Source organism: Talaromyces proteolyticus (genome assembly GCF_021365285.1).
Source record: "Talaromyces proteolyticus strain PMI_201 chromosome Unknown BGW36scaffold_6, whole genome shotgun sequence".
Lineage (NCBI taxonomy): Eukaryota > Fungi > Ascomycota > Eurotiomycetes > Eurotiales > Trichocomaceae > Talaromyces > Talaromyces proteolyticus.
Genome location: NW_025764282.1, coordinates 649,202 through 666,728, shown reverse-complemented (window position 1 = coordinate 666,728; position 17,527 = coordinate 649,202). Strand labels below are relative to the sequence as shown.

Here is a 17,527-nt window from a genome sequence, read left to right as displayed (position 1 = left end):
CGCTCACCGCCTGCTCTCTGCACGCCGAGACGCCCTGCTGTCTCACACTGCTCGGCCTCGTCAAATCGCAGCCCCCGCTGGCTCCACGAGTCCCGCGCGCTGGGCCTATCAGGCCGGGCGTGATTCGTCTTATTTTTGCTTTTTCTACCAGTACTCTTACTACATGTTGAGACAGCGAGACTACCCCGCTACTGCTAGCCTTACTTGCGGTGCTCTTCTACGAGGGGTATTATCAGATGCTTAGGTTTGATCGCTAGGCCTTCCATTCTGCTATGTAGCCTGATCGCTCGCATCCTCCAGCCCCTTCGTGATGCCGTCGACATACTCGCCAGCATTGACGCCAAGCTGAGCCATGTCCAGCCCCCGACCAGCACCTCGACGCTCATTCATCGCGCGAGACATGGCTCGCACCACCTCCTCATCTTCCCAGATACTGCCAGCACCAGCACCAGAACTGCCGGGCCCTTCCATCGCCACGGCCGTGCGCCAATACCAGTCGTCGCGCGCCTTGAGCGTCTTGTCGCGCACCACCGCATTGCGTGCCACGCTGACTCCGTGTAGTTTCGATGTGACGTTGTTCAACGCCGCCACCGCGCCTGTCACCAGCTGCTCGATCTGGTCTGCCTGCGACGGCGGGCGGTAGAAGAACCGGTGCGTAGCAGAGATGTAGATTAGCGCGGCGGAGACTACATCGAAGAGCGCCAGAGTCAGTGGTCGCAGCAGGTTCATGCTGTGGAAGAGACTTGACGGCGGGATCTGGCCGGCGCGGACGGCCGCAGAAGCTGCCGCCAGCGGGTCAAAGGCGGCCATGATGGAGAAATCCGCGATGGCGATTAGGATTGCAGCGAAGGTCAACCAGGTGCGCCATCGTGCGGCGTCGGCGCCGGCGAAGGAGGCAGATGTGACCAGGCCAATAATAAAAAGGTGTAGGAGATGTGGCACTGCGGAGTTGAATGGTAGGTAGTGTAGTAGATAGGAGGTGGTGTCTTCCAAGTCGCAGTATTGGCACGACACAAGTGCCTCAGGGCCGAATCGTAGATAGACCTTTCGTGCGGCGGTAGATGTTAGTTTCGAGCGGAGGAGTTTGTCGTACTCGGTCAGTGTGTGGTCGGGCCGATAGCGAGCCAGACGCGCGAAAATGACATCGGTGGGAGTGGTGATGCGCGAGCCGGTCTGTGCGAAGATGTTGGGAGCTGGAGCGTGTGGATTGATGGGCACGCTGAGAGTGAGGAACAGCACGATCGCGCCAAAGAGCACGTTCAGGGCATGGTTTGCTTGCGATGGCAGTGGTCGGGGAGGAGGACGGTGTGCGAGCTGGACTCGGAGGGAGCGATAGTAGTTGATAGCGCGGGGGAGGAGAGCTGGTCCAAAGAATAACAGGAGGGACTTGGCACTAGAAACATCAGTCTATATTCTTCCATGCTGACAATCCAGATTGGTGGTGTTGTTGTACTTACGTTCCCCACGAGAATAGTGAAAGCACGGTTTGGGACATTTTATATCTGCAACATTTTAGATATACTAATATATATATTAATGTATATCGGTATCAATAGTCAGGGAAACACAGACAAGTCGAGCCTGGTTCGTTCCTGTTCTGACGTGGATGTTGACATGGCCAGTTTTGTTGCCAGCTAGCTCTACGGTCTGATAAGCTAGTGCTACGGGCGGCCATATACACGCTCCGGCAGTATAAACATTCTATAAATATACTGCACTCACTCATTCTCAACTTGCAGCAGGTGAATATTATATGCAGAAATTCTTTTATAGAATATACTAGCCGAAAAGTCTAGGGTTTAATGCATATTTGAAATATTTATATTGGCAGTTACTTCTTTATATTTGAAACAAGAATAACCAAGAGGCCGAAAGAAACAGAGACCGACGCCGAGCCTGCTAATCGAAAGATGAAAGACTGCAAGATTATGTACAATTACGAGCGAGTGTTTACTTCGAATGACGCCAATACAATATAAACCAAAGAAACGAGTCCAACCTGGTCTAACGCCGACTTTTCTAGCGAGTGTAGGGGTATTATCATTGTTTATTATGTTTGCGGTTAGACAAATTCAGACGGGTTTAGGGCAGGATGGTGAGCAAGATCCGGCGGCGTGGGGTGTGTTTCACTACCACTTTTGGAGATGTTATCACCCTGCTCTCGCACAGGGCTCGAGATCTTGATGGGGAGTCTGAGTCCGTTGGAGTTGTTGTTGCGCATTGACATGGACCGCGTGCTGGCGCCGTAAGTCGGGAGGGTGTCAGCGCGGTTCAGAGGGAGTTTGAAGCTGCGTTGATGAGGGTTTTGGCTGTTTGATTTTTGGGCGAGGCGACCATTGGCGCGGACTTGGCGGGCTGTGATGGGATTTTCACCGTCGCTGGAATCGGCGAAGATAAAACTCTATACATCCATTAATATTAGACAGGAAAAGAGAGATAGAAGATGGGGCGTACGGCAATGAAATTGACGATTCCCATGGTCATTGACAGGATTCCAGCAGAAGCAACGACCTGCCAGAACGACATGCCCAGCTCTTTCTCGCTATAGTCGTTGTTGTTCAGGTTCCCAACGACAGAAACGCCGAGTACGACCATGACCAGGGCCAGCGGTGCGAATCCTGCTGTATTGGACAGCTGCGGACAGCGACGGGTGAAAAAGTCGTCCAGGATGGGCAGCTCTGAGAGGATTAGGAAGACTACTGATGTTAGCACCGACTGGAACTACTTCATATATTAGAAGGGCTTACTGCTTAAAACAGCGGTGACCACATGGTTCACGGCTTCGAAGAAGAAAAAGTTGTTGTTGATGGAGATCTTGATCAGCATGGCCACGCTTGCGGCGATTATGTCGAGGAAGGCGATGATGTTGATTCCGCGGATGATATTGAGGATGACAAAGCCTGGACCAGCCAGGGATTTCTTGAAAAGGCCAGCCATAGCAATTTGTCGAGGTAAGATAATTCGAAGTTGAAGTTGTAAAATTAATTTAAGATATAATTGAAATTTACGATCCAGCCAGCAGACGCGGAGAAGAGAAGGTAGGTAGATATCAGGAAGATGAAGAGAGAGCAGCGGAGTAGGTCGAGAAGTTAAAGGCGGCGTTCTGCGACAAGACAATAGATTTGTAGTAAACGGCTTGACATATTGACAATAGTGTAGACTCTATTGAGTCTGGTCTTTGACGCCTGATGCAGTTGCCATAAAGCGAGGCTCATGAAACACGGCTAGCGTGCAACAAACAATGGCGGCCATTCATTGCACTGATAATGCACATTGTCGATCTGGGCGTGGATGGTGTTGGCCTGAATAGGCCGCGCTGCGCGGTGTGATTGGCCGAGTATCTATTTAACAATAGAATAGAATGCATGAGAAACTAGAGAGAGCCTCAGGGCGTTGTGGCGGCTGGGAATGGAGTGGCGGAGAATGCTCGAAATTGTTCACCTGAAACGTATCATACGCTATTAATGGAGTCTTAAGCGCCTACCACTATTTACTACGGAGTACTGCTGAGCGCGAATGATTATTTGGGCTGCTTATTGCTGCATTTTCATTCTGGCTTCATGAATATTCCTACAATATATTTAGTATTTAGTATTTAATTTCCCAATATTCACTTGTCGAACAATACAAGATACATATGTAGGTATACTGGCAGTTGATTGGCTGACCATCCGCCGAGAGTCGCATTTAACCGCACGCTCCGCCGTGCGCTTTTATTTTCTCCGCTGCACTTTGCCAGGAACTTGCCAGGACTGACTACGAGCCCCTATTAACCAGAAAATAACAAGAAAAGAGAAGAGGATAAAAGGCACAATGACTCGCGGCAACCAGAGAGAAAACGATCGCAAAAAGGCCCTGGAAAAGGCTGGCAAAGCGGTACTTCTCCCCTTTATCTCCTATCTCCCCTCTACGTAGTACTCCTGCTAACGTCCACAGAAAAACAAAAACACCATGAGCGGCTCCGAGTTTGCGCGCGAGAAGGAAAAGGTCGCCGCCATTATGCAGGAGAAGCAGCGCAAAGGTATCTCTTTCTTACTCAGAGGGGCGGGGAACATGGATGATGCTGACATGTTTTCAACAGCGCTGGAGAAAAAGTCTACCGAAGCCACCGGGGGCGGAGCGAAAAAGAAGTGATTTCCTATCTACCGAGTAGACCACCCCATATGCGCCTTTCTCGATCGTATGGCCATGACATGGTGTTGGTATAATAGTCTGAGCACGAGTGTATTGTTTGGATACTTGATCATGCGTGCTCGTTCTGGTTTACGGTTGTCCGCATTGGTTGATGGGGGAGATATGTTTTAGCGTTGGCGTTATTCAGAATACACCGTTTCCTCGTAGACTTCCATGCCGCCTTTACCCCGTTTTAATGAGATATTGCCTTGATAAGATTGAAGGATAAACGACGCTCAATAACACTCACAACAACACTGCCATGCATCTATTTGTTGGTATGAGCAGACTGAGATGCCTGCTGCCGGCCCTCGTGCAGCCCAGTGTAATAACCAGCATAGTACCACGCCATCATGAGGTTCTTCAGCGCCGGGTCCTGGACTAGTATCGTCAGTATTGATCCCGCATCGATATGAAGAGAACCGCCTACCTTGCCCTAACACGCTATCAGGCATGTTCGGCGGGACTCCCTTGTTCAATACCCCAGCTTGAGACTGTTCAGACGCAGCGCGCTATCAACATGTCAGCTCTACACACAAACTTGGATCGTTCGCATCTAACCTCCGTACCACCCCCATCCTGACCAGCAGTATCCATCGTCTCGCCTTCAGCAACTTCACTTAACCCCTCATTTTCCGCGCGCTCCAGTGCCTCTTCGACATTCTCGCCGCGGGCGTGGATGCTATGATATGTCTGTCAACAAATACATCAGTAAATCGTAGTCAGTATACATCACGTGGAGGGTACCTGGTACTCTTCCACCGCATCGTCCCACGAGCGCACCAACGCGGAGTCGTCCCAAATCTCCTCGTGCGACAGGGCGCTGGGTTTCTTCTTCTTGCCCATGGATTTGGTGTTGGCACTAAATATTAAGTGAGGGAGTGCAGTAGTTAACTATGTACGGACTATTATCAGTAAGTTGTTACTAGAGCCGGCTTGGCGTAGCGTGGAGCTTCCGATAAAGAAAAAAAATCAAAAGTTCCCGCTAATCTTCCTCCTCCCTTCCAGCTCAAGCTCAACCACGCATATTAATTGATTAATTGTGCAATGGCACCAGAAAAGAAGGAGAAAAAGCGCAAGGGTGAGTATCTCTCTCTTTTTTCTTTTGAGAAAAAAAAAAGAGATTGGAGGCTAACCTACTTAGCTACCGCGCCTACCGACCCTCCAGCCAAAAAGTCGAAAAAGGTCTCGGCAAGCGAGAAATCCGCAGATCTAGCCCCGAGCAAATCGATTTTGAAGGAAAAGTCTACTGTATCTGAGAGCAATGGGGTGGAATTGTCTAGTAATGGAGACTCAACACGCAAGGCCAAGCCGCGCAAACGTGCTAGTGACTTTTTAAGCGATGACGATGAAGGTGAGGAGAAGACTGTAGAGGTAGCAAAAAAGCAGGAGTCGGAAAAGGGTGCTAGCAAGAAAACCAAGAGCAAGGTCGACACTGTTGATGTTGATGTTGAGGTTGAGGGGTCTAGCGACGGAGATGAGATCGATGATCAGACTGCAGAACTCATCAAGGGCTTCGAAAGCAGCGGCGACGAGGACGCGTCTGGGGATGAAGGGTTAGAAGACGGACAACCCGTCCCACGAATCCCAGACTCCAAGAAGACCAAAAGAAAGATCCAGAAGAAACTCAAGAACAACGAGGAGCCTGAAGAACCGGGCACGGTTTACGTTGGGTAAGTTATGGAAGTTATATAACTAGAATACAGAAAGGATATTTGCTAACGAAATATGTGTTTATGTATAGACGCATTCCGCACGGTTTCTACGAACATCAAATGCGAGCCTACTTTTCGCAATTCGGCGACATCACTCGTCTGCGTCTGTCCCGCAACCGCGTCACTGGCCGCTCCAAGCATTACGCCTTTATCGAGTTTGCCTCCGCGACCGTTGCCAAGATCGTGGCGGAGACAATGAACAATTATCTGATGTACGGACACATTCTCAAGTGCAAATACGTTCCGCAAGAACAGCAGCATGCAGAGCTATGGAAAGGCGCCAATCGTCGATTCAAGCCGGTGCCGTGGAATAAAATCGACAAGCAGCATCTGGAGCGCGGCAAGTCTCGGGAGAAATGGACCAAGAATATTCAGCAGGAGGAAAAGCGTCGGCTGGCCAAGGCCGAGAAGATGAAGGCGCTGGGATATGAGATCGAGTTGCCGACATTGACGAGTGTCGATCAAGTACCCGTCCAGAAAGCGCTGGCATCCACAACAGTTGAGTCTGAGCAGAAGACTATCGAAAACACGCCAAAAGAAGCCAAGGAGAGAGAAACGAAAGAAATCGAAGCTAAGACTGAGACAAAAGCGGAGGAGACAACTGAGAAGACAACCAAGTCAGCCAAAAAGGCCAACAAGACCAACAAGGCTGCAAAAGCCAAAAAGGCCAAAGCCTAGGTATCATAATAACGATTTCTTCTGTTCATGTACGTATCATACTGCATTAAAAGCTGAGCCTGTTGATCATACAAATGTTGCGTGGGTAAATAGAATAGTAACGTAGATGTAAATGTAAATGTGAGTAATCATCGTGACTGATCCATGACATTATATCCATACACTGCCTCCGCTAGCATACGCAGCTTCATCGGCATCGCACTATCCCGATAATGCTCGAGAATATCATTCTTGCTTACCGCCCTCCACAACGTCGACCACGCCTGACTCTGCATCGCCCTCGACTCACACTCTTCTCGTTTCTGCACATCCCACCAGTCCGGCAACACCCTCTCCTCTCCATTCCTATCCAGCTCTCTCCGTGCCTCTGCTAAATCCAGAAACCGCTGAAAATCCCGCACCACAGCGCCATCCTCGCCCTCTGCATAGCGTCCCCGCAGAGTCCCGCGGTACGTCTTCTCGTCCTCAACACGTAGCCGATAGGCGTCGATGAGCTGGTCCATGGCGTCGTCCTCGGCTAGGCCTGCCAAGCAACTCTTCTTCTCGACTGTTTGTATAGGTTTGGATAGTGATATGGATAGCGGTCGGCAGGCTCGCTGGTGTCCGCTTTTCCAGTCAACACGCTGGCAGGCTCGAGAGCAGTACAGCCGATTTCGGCAGCGGGCGCAGCGTTTGAGTTTTTGGTCTGGGTCGGCGTTGGGAGGTTCGCGCTTTTTGCAGTTGGTGCATATGCGGGAGGATGGGTTACGGAGGGCGGAGGTGCTGTTGGCCAGCATGGCGAGTTTGTTGTTGATGATGTCCATCGTGTATAACTTTCTCACTTGTCAACGGGCGATGGCAGCATTGAAGGCAGTGGTATGCGGCAATATAGACAGACACAAGAGAGGAGACAGGAGTATTCTTTGGGCAATGGGGCACGTGAGGCCGACTCAGCCTGCGCCCCTGCCCTGCTCAGTCTAGAATGGGCCCGCAATGCTGTCGCTAACAGGCTCATATTGGAGGATAGTAATATTAGAGTATTTAATAGGGCATAGGGCAACCTGGGAGCATTGCTGCAATGGAGGAATCCGGGGTAACGGGCCAGTGACAGCGCGCCTATTAGCAAATCAAAACTCCTCGAAAGGCCTAGTTGGGCAGCCCATGTGACCGGTGGTGTTTGCTTGTTTGTTTGTCCTGTTTGTCCTGTTTGCCGTGTGAGCTTGTGGATATATGGCTACACCGACTTCATTTTATATTTTGTATTGTTCATATCTTATTATCTTGGTACTTCATATCCTATATATTGCTTTCTAAATCTCTGCTAGGTCGTACTTAACGCCGTATGCACTAAAATGCATAGTGCAGATCCCCTCTTACTAATGGTGCATACCCATCCCTCCTATACTCGCCGGGGCTAGTTCCTTACCTAGACAGGTCGAGCTATAAAGCTCTGGCCATGGCGGGGTTCTTTGTTCGCGTTCTTTGTTTGCGTTCTCTCACTAGTTTACTCCTCGACCAACTTGTAACTGATTCTGCACTCGACTATTCATCATGAAACTTGTCATTGGTGGCTCGACCGGTTACGTGAGCACCGAGCTCATTCGCCAGGGTCTTCCAAACCCAGCCATCACCTCCATTGTCGCCCTGGGCCGCCGCGAAGTCCAGGCACCGGCAGAATCCGGGGCCTTTGCTGCAAAGCTCAGGTCTGTCGTGGTAGACGACTTCGAGAACTACTCCGACAGCGTGAAGAAAGAGCTAGAGGATGCCGATGCCTGTATCTGGTATATCTTTTTTCCACTATTAAACATGTATCTCCTATAATAGAACTGATGGGATAGGACCATCGCCGTGACGCCGATGAACCTCCAGACCCTCCCCTTTGAGGAGACGGTTAAGATATCCCGCGACTACGCCACTGTCGCCATCCGCACTCTGGACTCCCTCCACACCAAGCAGGGTGCACCGTTGCGCTTCCTCTACATGAGCGGCCACTTTGCACCCCGCAGCATCGACGAGGTGCCAGAGCAGCTGAAAACCCACGGCATGATCAAGTACGGCCTGGTCCGGGTATGTACACCTACACCTACACCACACCTACATATACGCCCAAACTCCTAGATATACATTTAAAGCGGTACGTGCTAACAGCCAAAGGGTGAGGCTGAGACTCTCATCCTCGGATACGGCGAGCAGTCCAATGGCGCAGTGCAGGCCTGCGTCGTCAAGCCCGGGCTCATCGACTCGCCCAGCAGGCCGAAAAGGGAGATCCCAGGCCTGCCTCACATCGAGCTGACGGACATCGCCGCGGCTCTGCTGAGCCAGGTCGTCCATGGCTTTGAGAAGGACACCTTGAGCAACGATGACATGGTCCGCATTGGGCAGAAGGCGCTGGCTGAGCAGAAAGCTTAACTAGTGATCTTCAGCGCGGCGCTGTAAGGTTTGCCCTATTACTTAATTTGCGCCATATAAACTTTCAGTTTCTATTATTATTACCTGGCACCGTTTCATATGTTGCGCAATTGACTCGCTGTCCACGCTGAGTACTGACTCGCGAGGCGCGATGATCTGCTCCCTATTAAGCTTAAAGCGCCTGGGGCACGGCGCTGTACGCAAGAGAACATTGCGTACTTAAAAGTTACTACGTACCGCCTTAACCTGACGGAATTAAACGACTAGAAACGCCGTCTATAATTGCCCTACTTTACTATTTACTAGTCGGCTTCAAGGATGTAACCCAGAGCCATGATTCGAGGCTGAGCCGGGTCTGGTCTGGTCTAGTCCGAGTCTGATCTCACGAGGGGCTACGCGTGCCGAGTGATGAAGCCTGAAAGAATACGATACGCATACGCCACTAGCAGCGGTCGAGCACAATTGGGGCCAAAACGACAACACGTTGCTCTCGATAGCAGACGCATCCAATCACAGGCCGCCAATTGATTCCATACATCCCTTACACGATTCTTCAGTGCCGTCTAGGGCGGGGTTTTTGGGGCAGGACGCTGACTCGGGATTGAAGATGACAATCCTCCCGTTATCTTAATTTTTGCATGGACATCCAGGCTGGTCAAATACGTTTTGACAAGGCCATCCTTCCCACCAACCGTTATTCCGTCGTCTTGTGTGCTGTCGAAGCCTTGAGGATGCGCCAGCACGCCAGTCATCCGCCAACACATTCACAAGACAGATGACAAAGGTTGCCCGATCAAATCCAGCTCTTCCTTGCTCCTGGATTTCTGTGAATCTTACATATTGTTTATCTACAAGCTCCGGCTTGTGCCAGCCACTGGCTTGGACATGGCCATCGAAGAACCGGCTCAAATCCAGGGTGACCGCGCCCCCGAAATCATCGCCGTCGCTGTAGTGGGAATCGCCATCTCGACTATCGCCGTCGTGCTGCGCTTCATCGCCCGCTCACAGGCCCGCCCCGGTGCGTTGATGTTTTGGTGGGATGACTGGACTATCCTCGCAACCTTGATTGTATCGCACGGCTTTCTCTCCCTCAACATCGCCTGGACCAACTATGGACTGGGCAAGCATTTCCTCACAGTCCCCTTTTCGGCCGCAGTACCCAACAACAACATAAGCCATGCTTCTATCCTGCTCTACGCCGTGTGCATCTGGCTGATCAAGATCACAACCCTCCTGCTCTACGCCCGAATTTTCCAGGTCTCGCGCACCTTTGTTTCTATCCTCTGGGGCTTCGGCGCCTGCGTCACTGCCTGGTTTATCTGCACAGCGATCATTCCATGGTTCAACTGCACACCCGTCTCCAAGACCCTCAATCTCTTCGAACCAGGTGTCTGCTTCAACCGTATGCCATGGTTCTATGCCTCGGCCTTTATTAACGCATTCTTCGATCTGGCGATTCTCCTCCTTCCCCTACCATCTATCCTCCGCATGCAAATGACGCTTCGTCGGAAAATCTCCGTCGTATTTGTCTTCATTCTCGGCTACAGCTCAGCGTTCTTATCCTTTGCGCGCTTCATCATTATCGTCCGCAATCCCACCGTGATGAGCACCGAACCTGACGCCGACCCAACCTGTAAGTACACCCCCACAATGCCAACCAACAATCACCAAACCCAACTAACATCCCCAGGGCGAACCGTTCCGCTCCTCATTCTCTCCATGCTCGAAGCCCCCCTGGCCATCCTCGCCCTCTGCTCGCCTCTAATCGGCCAACTTGTCAACCGCTCCCTGAAACACACCACCTTCGGGTCCCTCTTCAGGAGCTTCTTCTCAACCCGCTCCGACTCGTCGAGTCAATCTCGCTCTGGCTACAGCGACGTCGACTCCAGGAACGCAAAGAGCCAGCTGTATTCGAGCACGGCGGCGCTCGGACAGAAACGATCCAGTGATGAAAATTATCTGGACCCCGCTCCGATCCCGATGGGAGCGATCAGTGTGAGTCGCAATGTGGAAATCTCCCGTACTGCACAGAGCAGCTTCGTTTGAGAGGAGTTTCTACAGACCTGACCGTGCTCACTTGTTTTTCCATTTGAGCGTTTTCTATACCTGAGTATGATTTATGATATCTTACGTGCTCAGCCTTCTTGTGGGCTTGCATTTTCATCTTTACAGCATGTATTCTACCAGCCACATCTACTGTACATATTCTACCCACCCTACTGCACACAATACAATAAATGTATAATGTACACTGCTGAAGCCGGCATATGCGAAGTCCCGATAACCCGCGATCGCCGTTTATGTGTATCGCCATCGCAACCATCGTGACAGGGTGTCAGTGTGGCGTTGGTAGTAAGCCTGATACGCACTAGACGATGAGCAGAAAGTGCAAACCGGCCCTGATAGTATACAGACTTGTTTCACCCGTATACACCTCCGGCGCTAGCACCGTATTTTCTGTATTTTACAGTGGATCTTGGAGTCGGTCAAATTGCGTGGAACTTGGGAGTGGAAGAGCGGACGTGGGGTGTTAATTGCACTTAGTATACTACTAAAATTAAGACTAGCAGTCGAGCTTCGGGGATTTGTGGTGGTCGGGATTGGCCGCGTCGTGTGTAAGTCTGAAGGATTAATTAGCATTGGGATGGCGCGCCGCAACATACGTAGTTCGTATAAGCATATTGGCACGAGGCAAAGGCCATGTGGTGCTGCAAGGTATGTGATTGGGGGTGTTGTGTAACATATATATTATAATATATTATTATACGCAGACTTAATTTTTGATGGTTAATAGAAGCATAGAAGTGCTTTGTACTCGGATCAATACGTATGCAGCATTGAATGTATATTTACCTATGTAGCATGTACACACATGAGAATGTTTATCCACCCGACTCTAGCTAAATACCAATGGCCATCGGTATCAATTGATGTAGTTCTGTCGGGATCTGTTAAAGACGGAATAAGACATTGGTAAACTGACGCTCCACTGCAGTGCACGAGCTCTTCCACTGTTGTACCTTGGTAAACTTCTAGACGGCGTTGTCCCTCGTATTGGGTAACTTCACTAAGAGACTGAAAGTCCGAAAGACTCAAATATCAGATGCTAAATAGTAGTCATTCCCCGGAGATAATGGTACTTATTGTACTTATTCCTAGCGAAGCCATCTTCCTGTCTCGTGCTGGGTTACGCCTTGATCGACAGCAAGGCGAGTCAAGCCGATATAACATTAAAGTGTACCAGAGTAGGGTGCCAGCAGCAGCATTTGAATATGCTCGTGGCTAAGCAAATCTTCAGCTTTGCCAGCTACTTCATCGAGAACTTGCGCGTCCTCCCCAATGGCACCCTTCTCCTCAGCACGATCGTATCGCCTGGCCTGCTGTACACGCTAAACCCCAACGCAAACTCGCGGCAGGCGCAGCAAGTCACGACTTTCAGCAGCAACATCACTGCCGTAACCGGGTCGGCGCGTATCCCCGGCCACGAGCTGTACGCCGTTGGAGGCGGGCTGCACACCGACTACGCCTTTGCGAACAACAGCATGAGTCTCTTCGTCGTGTCGCTGGCCACCGACTCGATCGTCAAGACCATCCCCGTGCCAGGCACGCTGACCATGAATGGCCTGGTGGCGCTGCCCAACAACCCGTTCACAGTGCTCAGTGCCGACTCGATTGGGGGTCGAATCCTGCGCATCGACACGCTCAAGAGCGCCGTCGATGTGGCATTCGCAGATCCGGCGCTGGGCCCAGGCGCTGGCTACGTGCCGCCCATTGGCGTCAACGGCTTGAAGATGTACGGGTCGTATCTGTATTTCACAAACTCTGATCTAGCCACCTTCGGCCGCGTGCTCGTTGATCAAGACGGGAATAAGGCCGGCGCCGTGGAGATAGTGGCCTACATTGACGGTGCTCCAGACGACTTTTGCTTCGACGGTGATGGAAATGCGTACATCGCGGTGCACCCGTCGTCGGTCGTCAAGATCACGCCTTGGGGCGTCGTGACGACAATTGGCGAGGGGGACCTCTTCCTGCAGCCGACGTCGGTTGTGCTCGCGAATGATGCTGCTTCTCTGTATGTTTCGACGGGCGGCAACGGCACGTCTGGGGGCCAAATTCTTCGGATCTGGCTTCCCAAATCCAATTGACCGTGTCCACAATTCCACATGCTACTTCATGCTAGTGTGGTGTCGTATTGGTATTACGCGTGGTATTCTTACTAACAAGTCTAAAATTATTCCCATGCGCACGCAAGCAATGCTGTGCCAACCCCGTGTGGCAGGATATTTACTTAATGATTAAAATAGACAATCGGAAGCAAAGTACATGTTAAGCGCGCTTCTAAGAATCCAAGGGTACTCGGAGTATCGTACATGTACATTTAGGGTTGGTGGCTGTGATAGCAGTAAAAATAGGTCAATTAGCACTAGGGCTTTTTCTTTGAGTTTATGCTTTTCTCCTTTTATTTTAACTCTTCGTCCCCATCAATTGATCTTTCCTTCGCGACCACTAGGTGCCAAATTCGGTCCACTTGGCTTTGTCATGCTGACTCTGCTATCCCTCGTTCTCGTTCTGGCCCTCGGGCTTTTGCAGCCCACGCCAGTATGCGCGCTGACCGGCCAGCAGATTGCCTTTGCTCTGCAGGCTGAGCTGTCGTCTGGAAGTGAGGTCGTCTTGACCTCGAATACCTCTGCGTATCCTGCCAAAAACTTCACTCCTCGCTACAACATCGCCACTCCTCCGACATATACCGTAGCCGTGAAGCCGGCACTCGCGGTTGACGTGCAAAAAGTGGTATGTTTCACGCTCCCATACTTTATTGATTGACAATTGACGATGAATGTCAGGTGCAATATGCCCTGCATAACAACGCCTCTTTTCTCGCTACCGGTAGTGGTCATGGTTACTCGACGTCGCTGGATAGGCTGCAAGCTGGAATTGACCTTGATCTGGGATTTTTCAACTCAATTGAGATTGACACAGTGGCCAAAACGATGACGATTGGCGGCTCGGTGAGCTCGAATGACCTTGCCAGTGCGCTGCAAGCCGCGGGCATGGAGGCCAGTACGTGATCTTCCAATCCCATTCACATCCCTATACTACCCATACTAATTGACAGCCAGCCCTCGGCCAATGTGGCTGCATTGGGTACCCTGGTGCCTCTCTCGGTGGCGGCATCGGTCCCTACTCTGGCCTCTACGGGCCCATGTCCGACTCTCTACTCTCTGCTGAAATAATCACCGGACGCGGCCAACTCCTGAACGTGTCCAGCACGCAACACCCAGACCTATTCTACGGCCTCAAAGGCGCCGGGTTCAACTTCGGCGTCGCCACCTCTCTCACCTACAGAATCTACCCGGCCACCAATGGTGGCAACGCCATGCTCGCGCAAATGATCTTCCCTGGTGCACTGAACCAGTCCGTATGGCAGATCGTCAGCAACTTCACAGCCTCCAACCAGCCAAAGGAACTCGCCATCGGCCTCGACGCCCGCTACGTTGCTGCTATGGGGGGTATGGTCGTCATGGCCAATTTCATCTACATTGGCCCACAGTCTGCCGGCATGAAGGTTATTCAGCCTTTCCTCGACCTGAAACCAGCCAACCTGAACATCTCGACTGTCGCATGGGCCGATATTCCGTTTAAAGCATTTTACGGCGGTATCGCAGAGGGTGGTTGTACTGCTGGTGCGTATTATGTTCCGCACTCGCTTAATCTCTACCAGATAGACGTGCCGAATCTGGTGGAGGTGTTTAATTACATGAACAAGACGCTGGCTACCAACGAGGTACTGCAGGGTGTAGCTATTGCCATGCAGCAGTACGCTCAGTACGGCTTTCAGCTGCAGGACGCCAAAACATCAGCATGGCCGTACCGTGACGTGGTGTCTTTTGTGTAAGTGGATATATTTCGGTATTCGAAAGGTAGATAGGGCTAACATTTAATATTTTTGCAGCCAAATCGACGGCGTGGCCACAAACCCATCGCAGCTCCCCGCTGTAGGAAAATATGGGCGCAAGATTCGAGACAGGTTGCACCATGGCAGCGGACGAAAAGATTTGCAGACCTACGTGCATTTTGCGAATGGTAACGAGTCGCCGGCGGCGTTGTATTCGGCGGCTAAACTGCCTGGTCTTCGGGCGCTGAAGAGGGAGTATGACCCAGCGAGGTTGTTCTCGTGGTATAATCCTATATAATTATTTTCTTATAGATGGAATACCCTGTTCGATATGATCAATTGATTTTTATATGTATATAGTTTAATTGGACTACATATTTGGTGTACAATTAAAGACATGACCCACTCTGTCATTTCTTATATACATGGATACATATGTAGAGATCATTTCCTACCTTCTTTCCACAGGCTTCACCCAGAGCGGCCGCGGTTCAAACGCAAACCAAGCTCTCTGGTCCAACCAGCTTTCTTCTTGCGCTGGTTCCTGCCACTGCAAGTCGAAGTTCCAGGCAACCGTAGCTAGAGCCACGCGTACCTGCGCGAAAAAGAGTCTTGCTAGTGTTAGCAGAGCCTATGTAGGCGTACAGGTAATAGGATTGTACATACTTGTATCCTATACAATTTCGCGGCCCGATTGAGAACGGCGCAAACGCCTCTTTCACATCTCGGTCGAACTTGCTATCGTACCGTGGGTCGCTGGCTGGTAGGAATCGCTCTGGGTGGAAGACACGCGGCTCAACCCATAAACTAGGGTCATTCTGGATATTTTGAACGTTGATGCCGATGACGGACTGAACAGGTTATAAATCAGCTTATTCAATTATTTCTGGGCTTCAAAAAGAGGGACTTACATTTCCTGGAATCGCAATGCCGTCTACTACATATCCCTCTGGAGGAACAACACGGGGAAGATTGATAGGAGTTGGATGTCGGATACGAAGCGTCTCATTGATCACCGCATCCATATACACCATATCTGTCGTCCCCTGGACCGTGATCTCACTCGGATCAGCAAACCGACCTCGAACTTCCCGCACCAGACAATCCCAGGTCTCCCTATGACGAAGCAGCAGGTATGTCGCCGTCGCCATAATATTCGTATTCAACTGCGAGCCGGCAATGACAAAGGCCAGCCCGTTAGTGAGCAGCTCAGCCCTGGTCAGACCCTTCTCCCCGCTCTCATCAAGCCGGTCGACCAGCGGCGTGATGAGATCGTATCGTTGCTTCTCCCTCTCCTCCACCGACTTCTCCAAGCCCATCTTGGCCAGTCGCCGATTCAGCGCGCCGGTAATAACTTTCCAGTTTCGCTGGCGTGCCTTGCGCGTCATGCTCAGCAGGAACAAGCCCAGGAAGATATCGAGAGGCGAGAAACGAGCGAGCGCGATACGTACGGCGCTGAAACTCGCGTGGAAGAAATAATTCTTGACCCAGCCATGCTCATTGTCGCCCTCTAAGCCCCGCGCGAGCGACTCGCCCAGACTGAGGTCCGTGATGGTGTCGAAAGCGGTGTAGCCGTATAGCTTGGTGAGATCGATTTCCCTGGGGTTTTGGGTATCGCCGGCTTCCCTGCGAATGCGTGTGACGAGCTGAGCGACGTAGTTCTCGATGATGTTCGCCTGGCCTCGTAGCGCTTTGTCTGAGAAGCTGTTGGCCAGAGCGGCACGGATGCGGCGGTGAGTTGCTCCCTCGGCGGTGAAGAGGGAGTGGGCACCATTGAGAGGCGGGGTTTGGCTGTATGGGTCCTTGAGGAGCAGGGGTTTCGAGACATAGATGTCCTTCCAGGCATTGGGGGAGATGGTGGTGAGCTCGTCAGGAGCAATGCGGACTATGGGGCCGTACTGCTCGTGCAGTTTCCCCAGGGTTTGGTAGAGGTCGCCTTTGATATTTGATACTGCCCAGGGTACGCGAGAGATTGCCCATAATTTGGGCCCTGGGAAGCGGGAGAGAGGGTGTAGGTGGAGGAAGTACAAGGCATAGCCCACAAAATACTTGTAATCATCATTTAATATTCAACATTTGTAGACTCGGGACAGAGCTAGCGGTCAGGTTTGTGCTCACCAGGGTATAAGCTCCTGCGCAGAGCCAGAGGAAGTCTACGATGCGATAATCAGACAGTTTGTCCCAGGCCATCTTGTCTACGACTCTATGCTGTCAACTGGTCTGTTCTCAAGAATTGAGAGTATGGTGTGGCCATGGAGTTTCCCCGAGGAAGGTCAGTTAAACCTGAGATGAGGGGCAGAGTAAGTAATAGCTGGAAGCTAATGTGACAGTTGGTATGTCAACTAATCAGTTTAATCTATTCTCGATGGGCAGATCATACTACCATCGTAGCTTCAGCTTGGCTGCGACACTGGTGCAGTAGTGCAGTATAGTATGTGTTACATACTGTTACCATACAGCCATCGCCCCATCCATACCTTATTAGCGTCGTTTTTGGGTGGAGCTATACTAGTGCGATAAACGATACAACCTTATTATTAGAGTTATTTAGAGTTTGTGTAATTAATCAAGATTTATGAAGCTTGATTCATGATCCATTGCCATTCAGATTTACGTATAAGCATACATACAAACATATTTTTAATGTTGGATGTTGAATATGAATATGGAATATGAT

At 50.9% G+C, this 17,527-nt stretch overlaps 11 protein-coding genes across 11 annotated transcripts; 6 read left to right on the top strand and 5 right to left on the bottom strand.

Annotated features, from left to right (window-relative positions):
- Positions 1 to 74: 74 nt before the first annotated feature.
- Positions 75 to 1,607, bottom strand: BGW36DRAFT_378349 (uncharacterized protein). The gene is made up of 2 exons (XM_046216096.1): positions 1,458 to 1,607; positions 75 to 1,393 (listed from the first exon to the last, which is right to left on the bottom strand). The coding sequence occupies exons 1-2, from the start codon at positions 1,493 to 1,495 to the stop codon at positions 271 to 273; spliced, it is 1,161 nt and encodes a 386-aa protein (XP_046071973.1). The 5' UTR covers positions 1,496 to 1,607; the 3' UTR covers positions 75 to 270.
- A 198-nt stretch (positions 1,608 to 1,805) lies between these two features.
- Positions 1,806 to 3,414, bottom strand: BGW36DRAFT_378347 (uncharacterized protein). The gene is made up of 3 exons (XM_046216095.1): positions 2,748 to 3,414; positions 2,455 to 2,696; positions 1,806 to 2,401 (listed from the first exon to the last, which is right to left on the bottom strand). The coding sequence occupies exons 1-3, from the start codon at positions 2,935 to 2,937 to the stop codon at positions 2,063 to 2,065; spliced, it is 771 nt and encodes a 256-aa protein (XP_046071972.1). The 5' UTR covers positions 2,938 to 3,414; the 3' UTR covers positions 1,806 to 2,062.
- Positions 3,415 to 3,813: 399 nt separating this feature from the next.
- On the top strand, positions 3,814 to 4,134 carry BGW36DRAFT_427236 (uncharacterized protein; the record flags this gene model as incomplete). The annotated part of the gene is made up of 3 exons (XM_046220387.1): positions 3,814 to 3,876; positions 3,937 to 4,021; positions 4,082 to 4,134. 3 exons carry the CDS (start codon positions 3,814 to 3,816, stop codon positions 4,132 to 4,134), a joined length of 201 nt encoding a protein of 66 aa, XP_046071971.1.
- Positions 4,135 to 4,441: 307 nt separating this feature from the next.
- BGW36DRAFT_427235 (uncharacterized protein) lies at positions 4,442 to 5,019 on the bottom strand (the record flags this gene model as incomplete). Its single annotated transcript, XM_046220386.1, has 4 exons — positions 4,442 to 4,554; positions 4,604 to 4,685; positions 4,735 to 4,866; positions 4,921 to 5,019. 4 exons carry the CDS (start codon positions 5,017 to 5,019, stop codon positions 4,442 to 4,444), a joined length of 426 nt encoding a protein of 141 aa, XP_046071970.1.
- Positions 5,020 to 5,180: 161 nt separating this feature from the next.
- BGW36DRAFT_461286 (uncharacterized protein) lies at positions 5,181 to 6,631 on the top strand. Its single transcript, XM_046222127.1, has 3 exons — positions 5,181 to 5,254; positions 5,318 to 5,846; positions 5,918 to 6,631. The coding sequence occupies exons 1-3, from the start codon at positions 5,221 to 5,223 to the stop codon at positions 6,564 to 6,566; spliced, it is 1,212 nt and encodes a 403-aa protein (XP_046071969.1). The 5' UTR covers positions 5,181 to 5,220; the 3' UTR covers positions 6,567 to 6,631.
- Position 6,632: 1 nt separating this feature from the next.
- Positions 6,633 to 7,718, bottom strand: BGW36DRAFT_378342 (uncharacterized protein). Its single transcript, XM_046216094.1, has one exon. The coding sequence runs from the start codon at positions 7,367 to 7,369 to the stop codon at positions 6,695 to 6,697; it is 675 nt and encodes a 224-aa protein (XP_046071968.1). The 5' UTR covers positions 7,370 to 7,718; the 3' UTR covers positions 6,633 to 6,694.
- A 378-nt stretch (positions 7,719 to 8,096) lies between these two features.
- BGW36DRAFT_427232 (uncharacterized protein) lies at positions 8,097 to 8,954 on the top strand (the record flags this gene model as incomplete). The annotated part of the gene is made up of 3 exons (XM_046220385.1): positions 8,097 to 8,326; positions 8,384 to 8,612; positions 8,700 to 8,954. 3 exons carry the CDS (start codon positions 8,097 to 8,099, stop codon positions 8,952 to 8,954), a joined length of 714 nt encoding a protein of 237 aa, XP_046071967.1.
- Positions 8,955 to 9,839: 885 nt separating this feature from the next.
- On the top strand, positions 9,840 to 11,000 carry BGW36DRAFT_427231 (uncharacterized protein; the record flags this gene model as incomplete). Its single annotated transcript, XM_046220384.1, has 2 exons — positions 9,840 to 10,587; positions 10,645 to 11,000. The coding sequence occupies 2 exons, from the start codon at positions 9,840 to 9,842 to the stop codon at positions 10,998 to 11,000; spliced, it is 1,104 nt and encodes a 367-aa protein (XP_046071966.1).
- A 762-nt stretch (positions 11,001 to 11,762) lies between these two features.
- BGW36DRAFT_164629 (uncharacterized protein) lies at positions 11,763 to 13,247 on the top strand. The gene has a single exon (XM_046209599.1). The coding sequence runs from the start codon at positions 12,227 to 12,229 to the stop codon at positions 13,097 to 13,099; it is 873 nt and encodes a 290-aa protein (XP_046071965.1). The 5' UTR covers positions 11,763 to 12,226; the 3' UTR covers positions 13,100 to 13,247.
- A 246-nt stretch (positions 13,248 to 13,493) lies between these two features.
- BGW36DRAFT_427229 (uncharacterized protein) lies at positions 13,494 to 15,148 on the top strand (the record flags this gene model as incomplete). The annotated part of the gene is made up of 4 exons (XM_046220383.1): positions 13,494 to 13,745; positions 13,799 to 14,015; positions 14,075 to 14,846; positions 14,908 to 15,148. 4 exons carry the CDS (start codon positions 13,494 to 13,496, stop codon positions 15,146 to 15,148), a joined length of 1,482 nt encoding a protein of 493 aa, XP_046071964.1.
- Positions 15,128 to 17,161, bottom strand: BGW36DRAFT_164633 (cytochrome P450). Its single transcript, XM_046209600.1, has 4 exons — positions 16,969 to 17,161; positions 15,762 to 16,898; positions 15,517 to 15,701; positions 15,128 to 15,461 (listed from the first exon to the last, which is right to left on the bottom strand). The coding sequence occupies exons 1-4, from the start codon at positions 17,038 to 17,040 to the stop codon at positions 15,302 to 15,304; spliced, it is 1,554 nt and encodes a 517-aa protein (XP_046071963.1). The 5' UTR covers positions 17,041 to 17,161; the 3' UTR covers positions 15,128 to 15,301.
- Positions 17,162 to 17,527: the final 366 nt, after the last annotated feature.

Excerpts from the sequence above, each read along its gene's own strand:
- BGW36DRAFT_378349 (XM_046216096.1), bottom strand. The coding sequence starts at position 1,495 with ATGTCCCAAACCGTGCTTTCACTATTCTCGTGGGGAAC. Across the intron at positions 1,394-1,457 it reads TCACTATTCTCGTGGGGAAC|TGCCAAGTCCCTCCTGTTAT; the intron begins GTAAGTACAACA and ends TGATGTTTCTAG.
- BGW36DRAFT_378347 (XM_046216095.1), bottom strand. The coding sequence starts at position 2,937 with ATGGCTGGCCTTTTCAAGAAATCCCTGGCTGGTCCAGGCTTTGTCATC. Across the intron at positions 2,697-2,747 it reads GGTCACCGCTGTTTTAAGCA|TCTTCCTAATCCTCTCAGAG; the intron begins GTAAGCCCTTCT and ends TAACATCAGTAG. Across the intron at positions 2,402-2,454 it reads GAATCGTCAATTTCATTGCC|AGTTTTATCTTCGCCGATTC; the intron begins GTACGCCCCATC and ends ATGGATGTATAG.
- BGW36DRAFT_461286 (XM_046222127.1), top strand. The coding sequence starts at position 5,221 with ATGGCACCAGAAAAGAAGGAGAAAAAGCGCAAGG. Across the intron at positions 5,255-5,317 it reads GAAGGAGAAAAAGCGCAAGG|CTACCGCGCCTACCGACCCT; the intron begins GTGAGTATCTCT and ends TAACCTACTTAG. Across the intron at positions 5,847-5,917 it reads CCGGGCACGGTTTACGTTGG|ACGCATTCCGCACGGTTTCT; the intron begins GTAAGTTATGGA and ends GTTTATGTATAG.
- BGW36DRAFT_378342 (XM_046216094.1), bottom strand. The coding sequence starts at position 7,369 with ATGGACATCATCAACAACAAACTCGCCATGCTGGCCAACAGCACCTCC.
- BGW36DRAFT_164629 (XM_046209599.1), top strand. The coding sequence starts at position 12,227 with ATGCTCGTGGCTAAGCAAATCTTCAGCTTTGCCAGCTACTTCATCGAG.
- BGW36DRAFT_164633 (XM_046209600.1), bottom strand. The coding sequence starts at position 17,040 with ATGGCCTGGGACAAACTGTCTGATTATCGCATCGTAGACTTCCTCTGG. Across the intron at positions 16,899-16,968 it reads GCGCAGGAGCTTATACCCTG|TATTTTGTGGGCTATGCCTT; the intron begins GTGAGCACAAAC and ends GATGATTACAAG. Across the intron at positions 15,462-15,516 it reads CGAAATTGTATAGGATACAA|ACTCTTTTTCGCGCAGGTAC; the intron begins GTATGTACAATC and ends AACACTAGCAAG.